We start from the raw sequence: 23,421 nt of genomic DNA on the forward strand, positions 1-23,421 counted from the left end.
TCCAAACAGCCGTGAGCCCCAAGCCGATGTCCTTCATCTAGTTTCATCCTGAGATCGCCATCTGTTTGATGAAAACCGACCCCGTGCAGCATCACCAGTGACCAGACTTCCAGTTGATGTGCGCTAGAATGGTGTTTGACACAACAGCATGTTGACAACACATGATCATTGCAAGTGGTGCATACAAAACAAAAAGTGTAAACGCTCCTAGTGTGGAGCTCAACTGCATTTCGATCATGGTACAAAACTGTCACGGTATATACCAGTGACGCATCAGCAGCAAACCACTGACATGTGGTTACTGACACTCCTCGATGACCATCATAATTGTGTTCTCCACCTCTAGTATTTCACGTTTATTTTGGTCCACTAACACTAATTTGCAGCAAAGAGACCATTTGAGTTGAAGATGGTGCGTGTAAGGTTTTTCTTCCATTAACACATAGAAAATTAATAATTGATCACGTCGCATCTTCCTTTCATGAAAACCAGCATCCTTTGGGTACACAATCCGGCCAACGTTCCCCTTTGGGAACATATACATATTTCGGTAACGCTATGACATTGTTCACATCAAACTTAAACACATGCTCGATTGGTCTTAATCAACGAGACAACAGCTCGATCAGACCGCCAGGAACAACTAAACTGGTCATATTCAGACACCGAGCAAAGCAGAGCTCCGAGCCGTTGCGCATCAACACATCGTTCAGCGATCATCGCGGGCCAGGAACTTCAACTTTCTGTTGCTCCAGTTTGAGGAAAAATACGGGCGTCCGAACTAGGCCTCGGCGGATAATGCTAGCATTATATTTGATATCCTTTTCCACGCATCTCCGGTCAGTTGCTGCCAGGGCAAACTCACGTCTTGGCCTCCTACGTAGAGCTGTTCTGGACTGCCGGGGCATGATGGCCGTGTATCACGGCTTCGTCTGGCCCCTGCTCGAGTACGCTCCCCTTGTCTGGATGGGAGCTGCTCCCACCAACCTTGAACACCTTTACAGAGTGCAGAGGCGTGCCCTCCACTTCCTGGGACCCAAAATCTTGCTACAGAGCCTCGAGGCCCGACGGACAGTGGCGGCGCTGACTTTCGTCTACAAGCTACTGGGCCAACCAGGTCCTCCTCTGCTGAGATACATGGTGCCTCCTCTCCTTGTCCACCGTGCCGCACCTGTAACCCGGAGACAATGCCAACAATCTGCTTCACACCCCTACCAACTGGAAAATGTTCCCCCTCCAGGCGCTCCTAACTACCTAAGACGCGCCTTTCCATACAACATCATCAACACCTGGAACGCGCTGTCATCCTCCCTATTCACCAAACCACCATCTCCTAAGGGCCTACAATCCTTCAAAGTGAACGTCCACTACCATCTTCGCCGAAGCCAGTGGCTTTGGGCCATAGACTCCCTCTAACAGTTCAGAACAATTTCCATCTTGAAGCTCCCCCCCCCCCCCCCCCAAAGCATTGCATCATGTTCACTGCATCTGAACTGCCTTTGAAACTATTTTTCTCTCTCCGTGTTCTCTCTCCACCCCCACCACCCCCACCCCTCTCTCGCTCTCACTCTCGCTCTCCCTCTTTCTCTCTTTCATTTTCTTTCTCTCTCCTCAACCATTCTACCTCACCTTCCATTGTCTTTATCGCACTAAATCACCCCCTTCTTTTCGGCTGTGGTGCACAAGCTCACGTTAACGCCGAGACCATAGGTCGGTGTTGTGGGCTTGCCTCACCAGCACATGCTTGCTTTGCAGCCCCTACTCTCCCTGCTGTTTTGTTATTGTATCCTCTGTTGTCTTCTCCCCTCCTGACGAGTAGGTTGTGTACTTAGTAAAAAAATATCTAGCTATTTAACACTTTCTGGAAATTAGCACTGTGCTTGCATAATCCGGCAAGTTTTGCAGAAAACTAGCATATTCTTGCGAAAACTATCATATTCTTGCAAAATTTTGGATTTTCGTGAGAATTCACAATACCCCCACGACTACTACTGCGCCTTTGCCTGCTGAGTAATAATAATTCTGTGCTTCTTGATTTTTTTCTGTTTCGTAGAACATAACTTATTCTGCAAAATACATGTATGCAGTTACCAATCTGCAACAGTAATCTATAGCACTATTTACATTTTTTCTAAGCAGAATTCAAGCATTATCAGTGCTATTTTGGAGCAGAATGCGAGCGTATTGAAAATCAGAATCCATCAAATTCTCCAGCATTATCCGCCGGGGCCTAGTCCGAACTCCAAATCAAATCCAACATTATGACTCTTGTCAGCACCGTTGCGGCTTGACCCGGTTTCAGTGGAGGAAGCACACACTGCTTTGAAGTGAGTGACACCTTCTGGATGAATAGTTTCTAACACGCCTCCGTGACTCTAACAATGCAGCTGTTGACGACGGTCAGGCCGTCTTCAACTATAGTGACGGAAACTGCAGGCAGAATCATGGCCACTAAAGTTTCTAAACTAAAACATATCAGTGTTGAAACGTCACACTTGGCAGATACAACCCCCTTTAAAAAATCCGACTCGATCAAGTTAACTCGAAGCAAAGGACCGAAATGTCTAGCCAGAGCCAGGAAGGAAGAGCTTGGGCCTGACACATCATGAACTGCGCGCACGTACATGTACACGTATATGCGTGTGATGCGAAAGGACTTTTTCGCTGCGGCCTTAGTTGAAACGTGTTTAAGCTTAAGAAGTTTAAAAATGAGATCCTAACAGATGCTTTAGTGTTGCCTACTTTGTCTCTGCAGGTTGTAGCTTTTCTCTGTGGTCGCGCAAGAAAAATCTCATGGATAAGCTATTCTAGTCATTGGATTCCTGTCATGGTACGTGCTTTTGTTACCAGTAGGTTTCTTTCTTTTACACCCAACATGTCATCAACAGCAGTAAAATTATGATAGAGGGGGCTTTAAACTCCGATAAGGCCCTTGGCGGGAATGTCCCTGATTGGTTGTCTCCTAGACAACGATACAGACCTCGTGCTACATGCCAATGAGACAATAATGGTGACACCTGATCAGCCTGTTTGACCTGGTGACCCTGCACTGCATGTGGATGGAATATCATTGGAGCAGGGGCAATGATTCAAGTACTTCGGACCGACCATCCCTGGAGATGGAACATCTGACATTAAAGTCGAGAAGTGACTGGCGATTGCAGCATCAAAGCTTCACGAGCTAAAGAAATTCCATACTCACCAACCAGAAAAATCTCAATCATTGACAAGACATGCAGAATCCCTGGATTTCTCTCAAAACCCAAGGAAAGAGAGCCTTTCCCGCCAAAAAAATGTTCGACGGCAATGTACTTTGCGTACAGCACAGTTCAACCCTGCAGTGCAGTTTGATCAGTCAGCACGCGCCTGGCGGTGCAGATCACGCATGTGACAGAATTACAGCCATTACGCTCCGTAATGCCGTTCCCGGGACGCAGGACACAATTGACAAGACTAGTTTTCTTACATTATCATATTGACATGACGGAAACCAGGGACTATGACATAACGGAAAAAGCAGACTACACTCAAAAAGACAAACAAGAAGACTGACAAAAGAACTCTCGACTACAAAATCGCGCATGCTCATATCACACATGCACGCGACTAAACGAAGACAGTTTAGGGAATATCATTGTGGTGATATTATGGCACCTTTCCCTGCATGGGTCTTGGCACTCGGGCTGCTAGTGCTACTGTTCGCACCCTAGGCCCTGCACTGCTGTACCTCTGGCGCCTTGCGCATAACACATTCACATGTCACCTTTCAAGCCGCCTTTGCAGCCAGCTTCCTTTTAAAAGCCATTGCGTTTTACTGATGATTCATTATCATCTTTCGAAGAGTTGGTCTGCCTTGAGCAGGACACAACATGGCGCAGCGAAAGACACGAACCTCTGTCAAGGCCAAGGCTGAGGAAGCAGCAGCAGCCAACGACGGGTTGACAGAGCGGATGCAGCCAGGGACTCAAGAAGAAGGAAGCCTGCTGCAGTCTATCGTCCAATCCCTCAGCCAGCAGCAGCAGCAGATTCTGCTTAGACTCACAACGGCGCAGTCAAGCCAGCCCGCCGGCAGCGGCCCGCCACCATCCACCTCAGGACAGCCAGAGGCAGGGCCGTGGGCCCGAAGAGCGGAAATACCCCACCTGCCCAGTCCAGACTCGATAGACCTAGCTGGTTTCCTCGAGTGGAAAGTCAAGTGGTCCGACTACGTGTCGTTGACTGGGCTATGCAGAACCGCAGGTACAGTTACGCAGCAGACAGTTCTCCGTACAGCTCTCAACGACGGTTGGGTGCGGCTGTGGCAGGCGGGCGTAGTTCCCATAGCCGACGGCGATGATGAGCGGGTTGCTATCCAGAAGCTGCAAGCTTTCCTGAGAAAACGAAGAAACCCGTTACTCGACCGCCAGGCCTCCCATGGCAGGAGCCAGAGACAAGGTGAGAGTATCAGCCAGTACTTCTCGGGTCTGTCTCAGCTGCATGATGCATGCAGCTACCCAGATAGTCTGCAGTGCGGTAGATGCGGGTCACTGTGCGGCCATGAGGCCCAACTTCGGGAAACCCGGCTCCGCGACAGGCTTGTCTGTGGCCTAAGGGATCGAGCGATGCAACGACGGGTGCTCGAAGAAGAGTATGCCAGTGAGTTATCGCTCGATCGGGTCATGCAGATATGCTCTGCATATGAATCCTCTACTGATACGGAATCTGTCACATCAACGATGCCTTTTTGAATTTCAGGTGTTGATGCGCCAGATTACGGCACAAGCCAACCCGTTTGTCTGTAGGTCTCCGGCCATGGACAAGGTAGTCAAAGAGCTCTCGTCTTAGGCCATGACTCAGGGTGCCGCCACTCGGAACAACAAAATAATCGGATGAAGACCACTTCTCAAACAAGCGAGTGCACGCGAAAATTTCTTGGAGCGAAAAACATGCAAAACACAAATTTCGCGCGAACGTTCGCAAGTTCGCAAGAGTTTTCGCAACCCCGGAACGCGAAAATCATTGCGAACGTTTGCCCTGCAAAACCTCTCTATTATTAGTTTCTCACCCGCCATTGCACTTAGCTCTCACTTCACTTCTATTGTCTCACCTTCCCTCATTCTATTTTGGCACTGTATTTTGTTCTCGTAACACATCATTGAATGTATATTTAATCATTGTTCAGCATGGTTACTCTTTAGTCACGACTTTCCACTGATGAATGTGACAAGAAAATTAATTCTGGTAAACTTTCATGACTTTGTTGTAGTGTGGCGAAGACTGCAGAATTTGTTCTCTTTATTGCTATCATAAAATTGTTGTCTCCACGTCGATTATTTGCATATAATTTATACTAGTAGTAAAGAAAAAGGACCAAGAAACCACAAGTTACGCTATACTGTCCACTAACACTACCAGTTACTAAACAATCAGCTCATGCGATAACATTGCACTACACTGACCAACGTTACTGACGTTCTACAACTAACTGGCTAACAGTTCTAGCACATCTAGGATGCACACTCCAACAGCCTTCCAAATTGGAAGGTTCTTAGTTATAGAAATAACATGAGGAGGGGAAGGTGAGCGCAACCAAGACAAGCACGAGTTGAAAGTCTCAGCTGTAAAGGACGTTGGCGGATGTTCATGCATGTTGATGACGGTACTGGTAAGACAACTAGACAACATGGTCAAACCACGATTCAAGGACGCAAAGCAACATTCCACACAACTTGTGTGGCTCAAAGATTGTGGTTTCTTGGTCATTTTTTATTAAGGTTGCATGATGATTGATAACTCAAGAAACTCGGAGTAGTAACAGATTATGTTTTCTTGGTGAGGACCGCTTCCATTGTGTACTAGCTCCAGTGCACCTCAGCACTGTTGAGCCCTCTTTGTGGGGCCACTTCCCCCTACATACACACATACACACATACATACATACATACATACATACATGCATACATACATACATACATACATACATACATGCATCTTGATCTTGATCCTGCTGCCAAATCTGGCTTCGCAGTCTCTGAAGGGACAGGTCAAATGGTACTAGTCACCCTGCAGTATCGGTGGCGTGTCCGGCCGCTAGTTGAGCGGAAGGTCCAGTGACAGGCGGAGCACTCCAGGGGTGGTGCCGCTGTAGTTGGAACGTCAGTCAGCTTGCACTTATGTCGAGTCCTTCCACTGATGGGCATGAAGGTTCGCTGGCATACAAGGCACTGACATGCCAAACCTGGCCCGTCTCGAACTACTGGTTGTTTCCGTAGCTGTTGTTGCTGCTGCTTTCGAGGCTAGCTGAGAGAATGAGCTGGATAGTGACCTCACCAATGGTTCGCCCTGTCCCCGTGAGATAGAAGCCAGCGGCCGCATGTAACACATTCAACAGACCCAGACTGCTCCTTCACCGGCTTTGCTCGTTCCACTGTGCACTTGTGTCGCACCATGTAGCGACATACATGTACACACATGCATACATCCCCCCCCTCCCCCCCCCCCCCCCCCACACACACACAAAGGATGAAACAGTTTTGTTCACAGACTGAGTACATACATACACACACAGCTTTTTCGCACAGCGCTACAAGACCCATCCTCTCCTGGCATATATACGGGCATGGCCAGTGCAATCCTCATGTTGCCCGATGATTGCGAAAGCATGAAACTTTAGGTAGCGACAGACAACTTTTGATTGCCCTTGTTGGCCTGTATTACGCTCTCCCTCTGCGGTGTTAAGCACTGTCAGCACACTGGGTGCATCCTCCGGCACATACATATACATACAGTTCAGCACTCTGGCGCTAGAGCAACGAATTGTCTTAATTTCTGTGGTTCCACCTTTGTACCATGGCCGGCAACTCGACTTACTTAAAGCTCGTAGCTGTACTGATAAGGCATGATTTATGGCCCAAACAGCTAGCTGTGTACAGCGTTGGGTACATGTACATACATATATTCACACAAGGAAAAGTAACCTATGTAATGAGAAGCAGATTAAATCCACATTCAAGCTGTTAGCTAGGTCGTCAAAAAAACTCCTTAGTTATGCCCATTGATTGTCTATTGCTGTTGCCCTTTCAAAATGCGGATGTTCAAGAACCTGATGTGGTGTAACACAGTGCATATTGCATTTGGACATGCCTCATTCATTGTACCTTGTATGGAGGGATGCCAGTGGTTTGGGAACAGTAGATCATGTAGTTTAGGTTCGAGCCACAGTGGGACCTCCTTCTAAATGTCAAAGCATCTTGTTTCCACTAAAAACGTTCTTAAAAGTGTGAAAGAACAGTATTCCTCAGCGCATCCATACTCCAAATTTGTACTTTTAAAAGTATGTCCAAAAAGTGTAATTCAAAAATATATATATACTTCCTCCCCGCAACCGAAATTGTCGCTTATCTTCACACAATGAAAACATGATTGTTCTTCACTCAAGTGATAGTTTTGAACAAAGTCAAATGGCACAACATTAGTACTGTACAGAACCAGCGGTTCGAGAACATATCTCGAGTGGAGCATTCTCTCTATCAGCATTTTCGCCGACAAATTCATTACACTGACGGTATCCCAACTCCTTCATTACCAGATTTTGTATGCCTCGATCTATTTCCTTAGCCTATCCTTGCTTTTTAAAACTGCTCCCTCTACATAAATTTGTCATTCCATTCCTCTTGCAAGAGATCCCCTCGACAGGCCCAAACCCTTTGGGAAATCCTTAAATATAATAAAATACAAAATACAACTGTTCCAAGGATATTGGAACTCACAACCGAAGTTAGCTCTCACTTTCGATTCCACACTCATCACTTTCCGATGTTGTGACGTCACTGTCAGGACGCTCTGCATGCGACTTTTACTAGGGCATTGGTCAGCAAATCTCTCCACTTCTGTGCGAGGGTAGGATTGGTTGTGCTTATCGCCTTGCCTGTCGGACTTCGCATGAGCTGTGTGACTACCCGTGTGATTGCTGTAGGTGTTTTTGCCCCTGCTTGACAAGATCCCCTTGAAGGATGCAAAGAGAACCCTCCACACCTATTCCATTCGCTCGATTGGATACTTGTTCCAGCAAAGCTCGATGACGCTGATCAGGTCCTTCACATTTTTCTTTTTGACGAGGTCTACGTTGGACTGCAAAGAAGCGAAGAAGGCAAGATCGTTGGAATTTAGGTCCGGTGACTGCGCGGGCTGTGTCACTACCGCTATTTTGAAGGCGGCTTTTGCTCCGTGTCAAGCCCATTGTTTTTGGTTGAATTTGCCGGTGTGGGCTCTAGCTCCATCGTGCTGGTAGTACTAGGTCGTCCCCGCCTCAGGTTGCCCTGAACTTCGCTTGAACCACCATATCTTTGTTCTCATTACATAAAAAACACCGTCCATCTGGAGCAGCATTTTGCGATAGTCAGCATCATTCACGATCACCCTCTCGGTCACTTCCGTTTTGCCAGCCACAGTTCCGGTGCGTAGACCTACATTCGGTCGCTGCACTCTGCGCTGCACCGGCCACATCCCTCCCTTGCCATCAAATTCGTACTGAACACGTTGAGTTGGAGGACGAGCACTTGCTTTCTAAGGTGTCGCTAAACCTTTCAAACAGGCGCATACTCGCGCAACACGCCGAGTTTCCTTCGGGGTAAGCTTACCATGCCTACTGGACCTCACCATCTCGATACTGAGCAAAAAAAGCAGAGAGCCGGTGCTATTTTCAATGAAAATTCAGAGTGGAAGTTAGGTGACAATTGCGGTTACGCCTAGGAAGTTGACCGCTAGGGGCCGAAAATGTGTTATGGTCCCGATGCCATTGCCGTCCAAACACCCTCTCCCTCCCCTCCACCCCCCCCCCCCACCCCCCCCCCCCCTCCACCCCACCCCTTCACCCTACCATCCGCTCTAACCACTGAGCGATTGTGTAGCTGTAATCCAAGCCGAGACCGTTATACCATTACAGTGGTCAATTGCTGTTGTGCTTTGGTTCCCTCTTTCTTACAGGAGACCATTCTCGATTGCATTAGCAATGTGTCCGTCAAGTTGTTGGATATGGAAGGCTGGGTTGGAGCATTTTCCGCACTCAGTTATGACTGTATCCGACAACTCATCAAGGTGAGAGGCTGCTGTTTTTAACCAACCGATTGCAAGTGAGGCGCATTGGCGTTATCAAAAATGAAATTCTCAGGAAAAACCTCAGAATTTAGAACTGTATCAGCTGGCCTCGTGATACTCACAGACTTCTTCACAATGCTCCATTACAAGAAAACATTCAACGGAATATAATCAGTGTAGTCGTGTCACACTAAGAACGTTTCACCATTCAGCAGAAACCCGAATATTCTCCACTGTCTCCAGACCAAGAAGAAGTTTCACCACACTAGGAAAAACCATTCCTATGCTTGCACTACTTACATGTAGTCATTTTATGACTTCCTGATGCGAGTCCGCCTGACCTCTATCGGTATCGCTAAGCAAGTCTGCGATAAAAATATGTTCTTAGTCCGCGGATGTCATTTTGATTTGGTCTGTCCGTTAATCAATAGTAGTACAGTCGCCCCTCTTCAATCCAGTACCTTATAATCCAGCACCCTCTATAAACCAGCATGCCGTACTCGCGCGATAAGTGCCCTTGGGGCACTATTTTTTTCAATGTCCATCACAGATGGGGCACTATTCAAGAGAGGGCACTGTTTTTCAAATGCTTGTACGTTCACGTCATCCATCGAGATAGGGCACTGTTCAAGAGAGGGCTCTGATCTCGCGAGTACGGTAATTATCAGCAACTTAAATGTCCTTTTCATGCACATTGCGGCAGTAATTTAGATTTTTAATCCAACAACCTCCCTAATCCAGCAGAATTTCCATAGCAAAAATAGTGCCGGATTATAAAGGACCACTGGATATAGTGCTTGGAGAAGTTCTCTCATCAGCTGGAGTTGAGCAGGCTGAGGAAGATTGTTCCTGGAGAGCACCACTAACAAAGAGTTCACCAGGCCAGAACATCACCAGGGATACAAACTTTCAGAGACACTCCATTTCAAGTGCGACAAACACCTCGAGAACACTAGATAGCAGCATGAGTCAGTGTCCCTCATGGAGGTGTACAACAAGTGGAGAGGACAGATCGTCATTTGCAGTATTTCCATTTCCAAACCAGCAAATCCCCAGTCTGCGCTGAGAATAACAGTCCGAAAAAGTGGAAATGGCCTCTGAGGAAATTATACTTGTAAGACAGTTGGTTGCTCGCAACGTTCGAGCTTGCGCTTTACCAACCTACTTGATCTGTAAATTGACTGGCTTACGCTGCTATCAGGAGCACACAAGAACTCAATCAAACCATCGCCTCGAAAAATCTTCATGAAAGCACCACTTGTGCTCTACAGGCAAAAGCACTACAATGAATACCAATTTTCTGAGACATTCTGTTTTCAGCATGACATCCACCTATTTATGGTGTTGGGCAAAGTCAGTGGGAAAAGAACAAGCTTAAACGTTGCAAACTCTGACATAATTATCGCTGGTTCTCTTCCACAAATCGAAAGTTTGCTTCATGCCGCGAAAGGATCAAGGGTGCTGATTAGAGGAGAATCGGTTAACTATACAATACACTGGTGCAAGACGTGTGTACTCAAATAACTCACACATGTCACAAACTAACACAAATGGAACACTGTAGAATGGAGGCGTTATGAACCTTACCGTACCTACACATCTGAAATGCTAAGTTAATCACAAGGAGGAATAGAGGTACATAAATAGGTTGCATTATGGACTTGCCTTTGGTAGCTTTAGGGTTGGTTGTATCGCATTATTAGTGCTGTGTACCATAGTTTCTTGCTGTATTGGATGTCCAAGTTGGAAGGCTGTTGGAGTGTGCATCCAAGATGTGCTAGACCTGTTAGCCAGTTAGTTGTAGAACGTCAGTACCGTCGGTCAGTGGGCATGCAATGTTATCCCATGAGCTGATTGTTTAGTAACTGGTGGTGTTAGTGGACAGTATAGTGTAACAACTTGATGAGTCAAGGAATAGATACCCAATGGGAGTAGATAGCATGGTATATATAGGGGGGGGGAGAGCATAGGTGATAACTAACACAATGCAAGTGTGGGGATAAGGTGTGAATGGAAGTGTGAGGGTAAGCACTAACTCAATGCTGGTGGAATTTGTCACATCTCTCCTTTCCCTAATGAATAGGAGTGTACCTTGTTAAGAGTAGGCATACAGGCAAGGTCTAGTAAAAGATGAACTATGTAGGGAATATTAGAAGTCCAATAGGCTGATGCATGGAGGTCAAGCTGCGCATGCGTGTCTAGATGCTCAATCATGTTGTACTAGTAGTAAACATAGTCATCTGCCTTCTTTTCTTTTCTATTGCGCTGCGGATAGCGAGGCTCTGCCGGACTGTCCAATTTATCCGCGTCATATGTTGCTTCCGGAGGGGTCATGCCGTCACCCACACTCTCCGGGCCAGAGGGAACGTTGTCATCACTCGTATCCGGCATGCGCGCTGCCGACTCCTGCTTGTCATCATTTTTAGGTCCGTAGTTGGTGCGTAGATGACGGGATGTGCGCCTTCTTCCATCTGTCAGTATGTATGATCTTGGCGCTTCGTGTTGTTCTCTAATACTGCTAGGTGTCCATTTCCCTCGTTCACGAACCAGCACATCGTCACCTGGCCTGAATTCTGGTCGTTCTTTTGCGGTTCGGTTATAGTAGTACTCCTGGCGAGCTTGTTGCTTTTGAAGACCTGCCGCAGGGTCCACCGTCTTGGGTTCCAGCTTTTTCGCTGGCATTGGCAGTCGGTCCCGCAGCCTGCGTCCCATGAGCACCTGTGCAGGGCTGTATTCCGTGCCGGAGATTCTGGTGTTCCGATAGTTCAGCAGCGCCAACTCTGGATCCATTGAGTGGTCTTCCAGCGCTTTTTTCAGAATTCGTTTCACTATTTTCACCACACTTTCACTTTTTCCATTGCTTTGGCTGTATGTCGGTGAGCTTGTGACTATTTTGAATTGCCACTCTTTTGCAAATTCCTTCATCTCTTTGCTCGCGTATGGCATGTTGTCTGCTATCATGACTTCCGGTATGCCGTGGCGAGAGAAGATGTTCTTCAGCTTGGTAATGACAGCTGCCGAGGTTTTGGTCGTGCCTAGACAGTTGACTTCTGGGTACTTTGAAGTGTAGTCAGCTACGACCAGGTAGTAGCGTCCATTGAACTCCAGTATGTCACTCCCAAGCTTGGTCCAAGGTAGTTTTGGTATCTCATGTGGTAGCATTGGTTCACGGCAGTTGCTTGGTTGGAATCGCTGACACACTGGGCATCGCTTGACCATGTCTTCAATATCTTGCTGGATTCTAGGCCAGTAAACACATTCCGATGCACGGTATTTGCACTTCTCCACGCCTTGGTGTGATTCGTGGAGAATCCGTAGAACATATTGTTGCATGCTGGCTGGCACAATATACCGTTCGCCCACAAAGAGGATGCCATCCAAATATGAGATTCTGTCCCTCATGCTCCAGAATCGTCTGACACAGGGCGGTGTAGCCTTGAACGTTTCCGGCCAACCATCCTCGACGACCTTCTTCAGTAGTTGCAGCTCACTGTCTTTCTTTTTCTCTGCAATTAGCTGGTTGAGTCTCTCCTCTGTGGTGTCTGTGAGCTCGCCCATATCATAGACCAGGACGCCGTCCTCTAGGGTTTGCGAGGCCGAGTCTACTGTAGCTCGTGATAGAGGGTCTGCAAGTACCATGTCCACGCCTTTCTTGTACTGGACATCCAGCTGGTACTGCTGCAACCGTAGCATCATTTTCTGCAGGCGCAGAGGAGCTTCATGAAGTGGCTTCCTCAGGATGATTTCTAGCGGCTTGTGATCTGTTTCAACCACGACATCCTGCCCCAGGATGTACTGTCGGAATCTATTGCACGCAAAGCAGATATCAAGTAGCTCCTTCTCAATTTGCGCGTAGTTCTCTTCAGACTTAGTAAGTGCCTTTGATGCATATGCGACTGGTCTACCTGCTTGGAGTAGGCAAGCACCCAGTCCGTCCTTGGATGCATCTGCTTGAATCACGACGTCTTCTTTCGGGTCAAATAGTTTCAGCACGGGAGCCGTCGTCAGCATTTCATTGATTGTCTGGAAGGCTATAGTATGTTCTTCACACCACAGCCAGTCTGTGTTATCCTTGAGTAGCTGCCGGAGTGGTGCTGTAATGGCCGACTCATTAGGAATGTACTGTGCTAGAAAGTTGACCATCCCCAGGATTTGTCTCAGCTCAGCGGCATTCGTTGGTGATCGTAGAGACTTGATCGCATTGACCTTCCCAGGATCAGCTCGAATGCCCTCCTCTCCAATTAGGTGGCCCATGTAGCTGACTTCCGATACTTTGTATTGAAACTTGTCAGGATTGAATTTGACTCCTTTCTCTCGTGCTCGTCCGAGTACAGTCTCAAGTACTTCATCATGTTCACCATCTGTCTCTCCAGCGACAACCGTGTCGTCTATCATTATGTGCGTGTCTTCGATGTCTCCAAATGTCTCGTAGTTCCGTCTCTGCAAAATGTCACTGGCGGAGCGTATCCCGAAAGGCATTCGGAGAAATCTCATTCGGCCCCATGGGGTGTTGAATGTGCAAAGCTTTGATGACTCTTCGCTGAGCTTGACTTGCCAGAATGATGATGATTGGTCAAGCACAGAAAATACTTTCTTGCCCGCCAGCTTGCTTTGGACGTAGTCAAGTGTAGGGGTTGGAAATGGCTCACGGATGATGGCTTTGTTCAGCGGCTTCGGATCCAGACATATTCTGAGTTTGCCATTTTTCTTTTCAGACATCACCAAGTTGCTGACCCATTTCGCTGGCTCTCTCATATCCGTGATGATTCCGCCTTTCTTCATTTCATCTAGTGCCTCCTTCAACTTGTGAAGACGGCTGTGCGGGATTTTCCTTGGTGGCTGTGCGACAGGGACAACGTCAGCCTCGATCTGAATGTGGTAGCTTTCACCGAACGTCCCCTGCCCAGTAAATACGTCCTGGTATTGCTCGATGACATTCTCCCGGTTGTCAGCTTTCGAGCTTGATTGGAATATGCGTTGAACGAGGTGTAGAGCTTCGCATTCATTCTGCCCAAGAATTGGGCAAGATACTTTCCGGCTGACATAATAGGTAACTGGTATGCTTTTTTCTTGGTAAGTTGTCTTGATAGTAGCCGTTCCCTCTGGTCGAACCGTGCTGTGATCAAAGCCAGAGAGTATGGTAGTAGTTGTTTCAAGCTGCTGGTCCGGCCGTTTGCTCCTGAAGACTGACAATGGCAGTACGGATGCCATTGCACCGGTGTCCAGCTTGAACAACGTTGGTTGTTGATCCAGGATAATGGTCTCCTTCCATCTGTCCGCTGATAGTTCACCGACTAGGATCGTTCCAAACAACCGCGTCTGAACGGCTTGCTCTTGTACTGCTGTCTGCTCTATTGCTGTGACTGCTGGTGACTTTTGCTGACTTCTGCACACCTTAGCAAAGTGGCCGACCTTGCTACACTTCGTGCATGTTTTACCGTACGCCGGACACTGCCTTGGAGGATGTGTTCCCCCACAGTATCCGCAGGACTTCACTGGAGGTCTGGCTTGTATTTTCTTCTGTGACCTAACAGCGTCGATGTCTCGTTTGTCTGTCTCTGAACCAACCGCTTCGTGGGTCAAATGTCTAATATGTCGTTGAGCAGCTTCTCTGCATCTGCAGGAGGACAGCACTTTTTCTAGACTCTCGTCTTGTCGAAGAAGTTCCTTGCGAAGTCCGTCATCCCGCACACCCAGAACGATGCAATCCCGTAAGATGCTGTCCTTCGTGGCTGGAAACTCGCACCTCTCCGCCATTCTACGGAGCTCCATGGTATACGAGTCAATGTCTTCATTTTCTTCCTGTTTCCGGGTGAGCAATAAGTATCGTTCCATTGTTGCATTTGCTTTCGGGATGCAGAACTCTTCGAATTTCTCCTTCAGCTTGTCAATGTCCTTCTTGTCCTCCTCTGTGTCAAACTGCAATGTTTGGTACACTTTCTGGCTATCTTCTCCTATGACATGGAGAAATACCGCGGCTTGGATGACACCATCCTTGTCCTTGAGTCCAGCGGCAATTGAATAAAATTCAAACGCCTGTTTGAACCGCCTCCACGCGTCCGCCTTATTGGGACAGTTGATGAGGAGCTGTTCTGGCGGCTTGAGCTGGTCCATGGTCCTTGAATCTGCAGAATCCGCAGCATCCGACTTCTGACACCATGTAACAGCTTGATGAGTCAAGGAATAGATACCCAATGGGAGTAGATAGCATGGTATATATAGGGGGGGGGGGAGAGCATAGGTGATAACTAACACAATGCAAGTGAAGATGATGTAAGTGTGGGGATAAGGTGTGAATGGAAGTGTGAGGGTAAGCACTAACTCAATGCTGGTGGAATATTGTTGACGCGTATTGGACATTGGACGCTGCATGCATGTCCAATGCAAGTCAACAGTACTTCACACTTTCCTTTTTCCTGCGTTATCACCTCAGCTATGCCAGTTTTGCATGTGGAAACCCCCTATATAATAGCAGTTTGGTCTATATTTTCAATCATTCAACATCTACCTTCACTGATGAGCTTTGTATTAGCGAAACAGCTGTCTGAAGGAGTTTATCAATATCGTCTACGGAAGTGTCCTCGCAGTGGTGATGGTTGTGTGCAGGAGGGTCTAGTCGGCTAAAGAGCGCAGTTTAATGGTGGAGGTGACTCAACATTGCTTTAATAATAATAATCTTCACTAGTTTGAGGGAAAGAGACAAACGGGAAAAGTCTGAAGAAAAAAATTATATTAACTGGTTTGAGGGAAAGAGACAAACAGGAAAAGTCTGAAGAAAAAATTGACTGTCACCACCAGGACTCGAACCAGGGACCCTCGCTTGTAGCCAGCGATGCTCTAACCACTGAGCTATGGTGTAGTCGTCATCCCAGCAGACACCGTTCAACATTTTCTTCAGACGTCTTAACTCACACTTTTATAATACTAATAATAATTAAAAAGCTTACGTGGAGATAAAAATGTAATTAACGCAATAAATAGAGTAAGCTGGGCAGCTTACTCTATTTATTGCGTTAAATAATAATAATAGTTACAATTCGCTTTCACTCATGGAAGGATCCATGGGCTTAACGCATCTGTGACGTCATTGCTTTGACTACAGTATTTTCCCTTTTCCATTCCCTCAACTACTGAATACTTTGACTGTTGCCTCAGAATTTCTGTCTCATGTCTGGTCACCATGTACAGCCCATTCTCTCATTGTCTGCTTATTGTCACAGATGGCGGCTCAACAGCACAAGCTTCGGGCGACATTAGTAGTAAGCCTCATTATTATGTTGCAATGGAAAAATGCAACTTAGAGTCTGTTTCAAATTTGGACTTTGACGAACTTTTACATCAATACATTGCAGCACCCCACCACTCTGCACTGAACAACCACATCCCTGTCATTGCGCGACTTTACTATAATAAGTATTGATGCTGCTCTGGGGCCAATAGCTACATTCCCAACCAAGAATATACTTCCCACCCACTGGCGCCAGCACCGATGAGCATTTTTTGTGATTCGTTTACTGATGTTGGTTTCATAAACATGTACCGTAAGTACCGCCAGAGCGCCCCGTCTCGCGAGAGCGCCCCACTTTGATTTTACAGCCAGGGAAAAGAATATCGTATGGCAGAATGCAACGAAGTTAGTTTGTACGGTGTGAGAACCATTTTTGTAAGGTCACACTTATCAGGTTTTTGTGTGGAGCTCGTGTCCGCTCGAAGGTACAGATTGTCTGCACAACGTGCACTATGTGTACAAAGTTCATGTTGTATGACCTACAGGCAGGATACCACCTCCACAATACGACCACGGAGGGACGAGATGGCGGGGCGCTCTGGCGGTACTTTACGGTACATGTAGCTCGACGTTACAGATCCGGCGCTTGGGCCATTCCCTTCCGCCAAACGAATATCTGTGTGTGTACCATACGCTGTGCTTCACAGCCTCGTACTACTTTGTGTAGAGGGTTTGCTCTTTCGGTAGTTTCCAGTTTGCCTTTCGGTGTCTGCTGGAGCTTTGTTAAGATTCGAACACGTACCAGTACCAATTTGATTTCAACTAGTTCCAATACCGCCATTGGTGAGTGATGCAGCCACTGGGCTGTGGTCTGTGTCTCAATTTGAAGATGTGACGTGCTGAACTCCACTTGTGCCATGTAATGCTACACAAGAGTACGCCATAGGTCTGGTATGGGGGACTCCGGTATGTTTCTCATTGAGCAGGTTAGAGGTGTAACATACTGCTGTTGTCGAGTCGCACCCTCTTTCAGTTGGATAACTTTCGCTGTGAGCTCATCAATTATTGTTGTCTTCATGTATGTCATTTCTTGATCCTTATTCTGTTCTCTCAGAAGCCACTTCGGCAATTAGAGTGGAAAATGTAGTGGACAGATTATTTATTATACTTTTGGGAGCATCCATGCCTGGACAGCCATGGAGTGGCAAATGTGTTCTATTTCCGAAGTTCCAACAAGGTCCGGGCGGGGTAATGAGCTCCATTTCTCGATTGACAGTTTGCTGCGCCAGCTTGTGGAGTGGTAAATGCATGAGCAGTGTCAGATCCATGTTCTGGTTTAGGGCCATCTTCAAGCTGTTAGGTACTGATTGGGCCAAAACTACAGGGAAAAGAAAGTCTTACAGTCCATTTCAAAAATATAGGCGCATGGTTTTTTTGAAATATTTCAAATTTGCCTGGAGCTTTTCGAGAATTTCTTTCGAATATTGCTCAGGTCCCTTCCCCCAATTACTCTCTTATAGATTTTAAGCGATCGGATATCAAACACCCAATTTCGAATATTTTATGCACAAAGTGATCACAGATTTTATGTGGTATAGATGCTGGCCTAACGGTTTTTTCAAATCACGCATCTATATTTTTGAAATTTTTGAAATATTTTTGGACAAAATGTTACGAGTTAATTGAATTGGCTCACCATCCGAGTTGAATCCTTTTTGTTTTGAGAAAAAGAAAACAATGGATAACCCCCGAACACTGGGAAACCGTTGGCTTTTATAGTGTGCTATTTTCCTTGGTTGACGGGATATGTCCATGGCCATGGGATCCTCATAATCTAACGCTCTTTGAAGCATGGAGGAGCAATAAATTCCATACTCAAGTTAATCGCTAGCAATTATAGACAACCGCTGGTGGGAAGCACATGCCAACCGTATGCTTGCATTTGTGTATCTGTGTTATTGCATGGGTATGTGGATGCGTCGTATCCTGTGTTTCAGCAAATACTGGTCAAACGACGTATGGAGAACTGCAAACGCAAGACACATCTAGTGGTGCGTCTGCTTGGCCCCCCAGGCAGTGGAAAAACGTCACTACTCAAGTCGTTGCACAAGCGTCACACGTTCTACGACAGGTTGGTCTACTTCGTTTGGCGTGATCAGGGGGACCGAATCGAGAGTGCGCGAACCCGCGGAATCGAGCGCTTTTACCACGAAGGCATCGTTTTTCTCGATCTAGGTGGCCAATACCGATATATGAGTAATCACCAACGCCTGACAAAGTTTTCCACCGTCCCAGCAGTGAATATCATCACTGTTTCCAGCGTGGAGACGAAGGTATGTGTACGTCATTCGGCTCGCCAGTGGTGTAACTTCATAGCATGCAGCTGTGAAGATGGTGAGGAGAAAGGCAATGGGGAAGGAGGGAGCGGCAAGACAGCCAACAAGGTGCTCATGGTAGCTTCCCGGCGAGACAAAGCTGGAGAATCGCAGCGTGATGTAGTCAGCGCCGAATGTGAGCTTCTGAAGGATACAATGGGCGATCATCTTCAGTTCATGGACCAGCCTGTGATCTTTGTCAATGGTGTTGACGAGAATTGCGATGGTGTGGCAAAGGTGCGAGACATCATCGAGGAAATGAAGAGAGAGGTGAAGGTGAGAACTGTATTGTTTTAAAGGATTTATTACACTCTGAAGGCACTGGTCCAAGTGGAATACTTTGTTTGTAATGTAGCATCTTCTCTCTGAAAGTAATCCGCAGATCAACAAACTCCTGGGCAACATTAACAATATTCCCATAATGCAATGAATAACGCTATATGCGCACTCACATCACAACCATAGCAACGACTAAAGTGTTCCACAAGGTTTTCTTGCATGGAATTCGTGACTAAAAGGAACGGTGAAACTACAATAGGATTTATACACTTGGAGTGAAAAAGCGAGGATACTAGAACAATTTATAGGAAAGAAAAAGGACCAAGGAACTACACGTCACGCTGTAATGTCCACTAACACCACCAGTTACTAAACAATCAGCTCATGCGATAACATAGCACGACACTGACCGACGATACTGACGTTCTACAACTAACTGGCTAACAACTCTAGCACATCTTGGATGCGCACTCCAACAGCCTGGTGATTGTTTAGTAACTGGTGGTGTTAGTGGACATTATAGCGTGACTTGTAGTTCCTTGGTCCTTTTTCTTTCTCGTAAAAAATAATTTATCCTTGGCTCTCGATCCGTGTCCAAACTGGAATAATTTTAACTTAATGTGGCAATAAGGAGGACGAGCTGAAATGACATTTGGATCACTTTAATAAACAAAGCGATGGAGACGATGCAAAAACAATCTAAAAGGTAAGGAGAAATATGTGTAAGGAAATGAAGCGATGGAAAAAAAAAGGTGATTCGAACAAGTTTTCGTATAGCACTCTTCAGGAATTACCGTTGTACTAAAGAACAAAATAGGAACAAAAGAAATAATAATAAGGTAGGGTAGCAGGATACAATGACAGCACTAAACTATCGAGGTGTGATTTCTCTCAAAAAGTGTGCAGAAAACAAATGTCACTTATGCCCGTCCTCCTTTTTGCCATATCAACATTTTTGTCTCCTTGTCGAGTATTTAGATACTAGAATAGTAAGAAAAATAGCACAAACTTCGTAAAAATGCACTGGTAATAAAACTATGCAGGTGAGAAATGATAGGAAATTCAGCAAGTGCAGTGTCACAATGTACATGCATATGCAAGTGTGTGTGATTGCAAAGTGATTCTCGAAGTGAAGTCCAAGTGTATAAATCCTATTGTAGTTTCATCATTCCTTTCAGTCACAAATTCTATTGATAATTGTGACAAGAAACCGTTCTGAAACACTTTATTCGTTGCTACGATCGTGATATTAGTGCGCATATAGTTCTATTCATTGCATTAGTTTTAAAATTATTGTCCCCACGTCGCCTTTTTAAATATTCCCATAAGGTATACTAATGTCCTAAGAGTGCTGCGCCATTTTGCACTAAAGACACCCATTCTGGTTGCTGTGGCACACAACATTTATTACACTACCAGTTATGATTTTGGGAATTATTTGCACATGGCTCTACTGCTGTTACTGTCTATCCGTCTCTTAGGATTTCATTTAGGGCTTGTTGATTTTTTGTTATTAAATCGTGCCAATTTTGTGCATTCTGTTTTGACATGCTGTGACGTGCAACAGGAACCAGATACTCCCATGTCCATAGTCGAGTACTTCCTGGAAGATATCCGCCTTAAGTTCAAGGATACACCTGCTGTCAGCCTGGAGGAATTCACTACGGTACTAGCCAATCTCATCTTAGGTGAAAGGTTCGAAGCAGAAGATTGGAAACTGGTGAACAGAATGGTAGCCATTGCAGTCGACCTGGAGCAAGATCTCCATGATCTACACCAGAAAGCCGAGGTAAATGTGTGCATGTGCACATATGTAGTATGTATGTGTGCGTATTTGTGCGTGCACACACGCACGCATGTATTGTATTGTATGCAGGTTTCTAATAACCAATGAAGAGACAACAGTCGTAAAATAGCAATGAATAAAACTAATTGTGAACTCATAACCACCGTGAGCTGCTACATTCTTCCGCTCCTTGTCATATTATTCTAGCTACATAACTGGATGTTTTAGTCATTCTCACTATGTGACGATGTTCCACTGATGATAATCACGAGAAAACGTCCTGGACATTTTTCATTTTAATAATAATAATTGTTTCACACAAGTCATGGTTATGAGTTCATAATTAGTTTTATTCATTGCTATTCAGGTTTCTAGCAGGAGAAAATAGTAGGGGGGGGGGGGGGGCCTAGGAAACACCCTGTAGCCCATTTTTTCCATTTTCCAAAATAGACTTGTCACCCGAAATGCAACGTACCCCGACTTCACACCAGATACGTGTGCCTTTATGAACCATCTGATATTATCGTCCACATTTTCGTTGAATTGCCAGCAAACACACCAAAATGGACAAATGAGTAAGGGGCGCCACTTCTTCACAGGGAGGCAGGCGGTCAATAAGAAAAGAGGGACGCTGTGCCCCCTACCCTCCTTTGGGTAGAACCCTTGCATGGTATTGTATTTTATTATTTTTACTTGGGCATTTCGAACAGGCCCTGAGGTCTTCGTACAGGATGCCCAAGATGAATAAATGTGCGAAGTTCCTGGCGAAATGAATTGGGGATACGAGTAGTGCGAATGGGTAGGGTAGGCATTTCCCAAATCGGCCCGATTTTTCGCCTAACCGGCTTCTCGATCGGCTGAGGGAATGTCCAAATTCGGCCATATTATATAAGCCCCAAAGTCAGAATTCGGCTCAAAGCAGTACTTGAAGTTACCTATCGCAGTACAGTAAGATCGGGCGCCGAAGAACACCTCGCCGAAGAACACCCAGGCTGGAAAACCGGCAAAATTTAAGAACAGTCCAGGCTAGAATTATCAGATTTAAGAACACTTTTAAAATTTGGAACATTGTACATGTATGGGAGGTGAACATTCATTCCCATTTACGACACCCACTAGTTTAGAAGTACAGTCATGTACTACATTGCACTACATGTACATGTACATGTACATGTACATGACAAACGTCATGACGTCACTCGACTCGCCGCGCGCGTGTGAATAAGAACGGTCTGGCTAGAATCAAAAATTTAAGAACTTTCCTAGGCTACCCTCGAGCCCCTGCGTTCTTCGGCGCCCGATCTTACTGTATACACATACATGTACATGTACATGCACGTTATAGAGGCACTGAAACATCAATTTTTGGCGATTTCATCGCGAGATTTTGTAAATTTGGCGCAATTATCGGGGATTTCTTGATAGCCATTGATTTCGGTTTCTTTTCCTGCTGACCGATCTCAGAAATGCCTAAAGTCGCAGTCACTTTTCGCAGATAATGGTTACAGAAATTTTATTTGCATGCTGTAGAGAAAAAGATCGATTTTCGGCGTATTCAGTGCAAAAATTGCATATCCGGCAAAACGATCGGTGATTTCTTCAAACCCACTGATTTCGGCGAATGTTTCGGCCGCCCAATTTGGGAAATGCCTAGCGAAGGATTCCGGAAGCCGTTAAAGCAGTAAGCACCAAGGAATGAAAATAGATTTGAATCCAGCTCGAGTGTGCACATCGGGTAAAGAAAGGAAAATATTAGCTTGGCCTCTGGTATGTTTTTAAAAGAAACATTTTAAAAAAGAGTATTCACTGGTTTGAGGGAAAGATGCAAACGGGAAAAGTCTGGAGCAAAAGTTGACTGTCATCACCAGGACTCAAACGAAAAAGAGTGCTAGTGTACAAGCGAACTCTACTTGTAGACATTGAGACATTTTGGGGAGCACGGCACCTTTAGTTGCACTGATGCTTTCCTGTTGTGTGGCCGAGAGCTATCTACAACTGGTGTCTGTGATTGATTCTCTAGCTTGACAATTGCTGGTGTGTCATCATCTCGAGAATCAGTCCCTTACTTTTAAATGTTGAGACTAAACCCATGCATTTCACAAAACACTTCAGCTAGCGATCCATTGTTGGGCCCAGTTTCTTTGTGACCAAAATAAACTGAAGGTATTCACAAGGTGAGAGCTGCAATCAAGAGCGTTGGAAGGTATTTTAGTGTGGTACGGTCAGCCATCTGAAGTACAATTTTACTCGTGGGGAAGGGATGGCTGAGCCGAAAATTTTGGGAATTTAGAGTCCAAATCAGTGCATTTTATTGATTCACAGGGTACTTGGGGCGAATAGTGGTACGGTCAATACCGTAGTGACCGTACCGTGTGCGACGCCCCTGGCAATGTATGTGAGCATGTGTGTGTAGCAGCAGCATGTGCTGTGAGGGTGTCGTGTGTACAGCATCAGCAGGAATACTACGTGTTACGTTTTCTGCCACCCACATGTCAAGTGGGTAGCAGAAAACGTACCGCGTAGCAATATTCACAGTGCAGCGAGTGCAACAGTGGACAGGAAAAATGATATTAATGTAAACCACATTATATAGGTCACATCATCTGTGGAGGGTTCAATAGTGTGTGTGTGCTAAGAAAAATATGCGTGAGTTTATAAGGTGCACAGAATTGAAACGT

The 23,421-nt window shown here is 46.0% G+C and overlaps 1 protein-coding gene across 1 annotated transcript in view; it reads left to right on the top strand.

Moving 5' to 3' along the window:
* The window catches only part of LOC135820962 (uncharacterized), an 86,713-nt gene that overhangs the window by 53,455 nt on the left and 9,837 nt on the right, over positions 1-23,421 (top strand). The window contains exons 4-8 of the mRNA XM_065334021.1: positions 2,756-2,830; positions 8,965-9,075; positions 16,296-16,334; positions 18,301-18,954; positions 20,525-20,746. Coding sequence (XP_065190093.1) covers positions 2,756-2,830; positions 8,965-9,075; positions 16,296-16,334; positions 18,301-18,954; positions 20,525-20,746 — 1,101 coding nt within the window. The remainder of the gene's footprint in view (positions 1-2,755; positions 2,831-8,964; positions 9,076-16,295; positions 16,335-18,300; positions 18,955-20,524; positions 20,747-23,421) is intronic.

The sequence above is a fragment of the Sycon ciliatum genome, chromosome 7 (genome assembly GCF_964019385.1).
Source record: "Sycon ciliatum chromosome 7, ocSycCili1.1, whole genome shotgun sequence".
Lineage (NCBI taxonomy): Eukaryota > Metazoa > Porifera > Calcarea > Leucosolenida > Sycettidae > Sycon > Sycon ciliatum.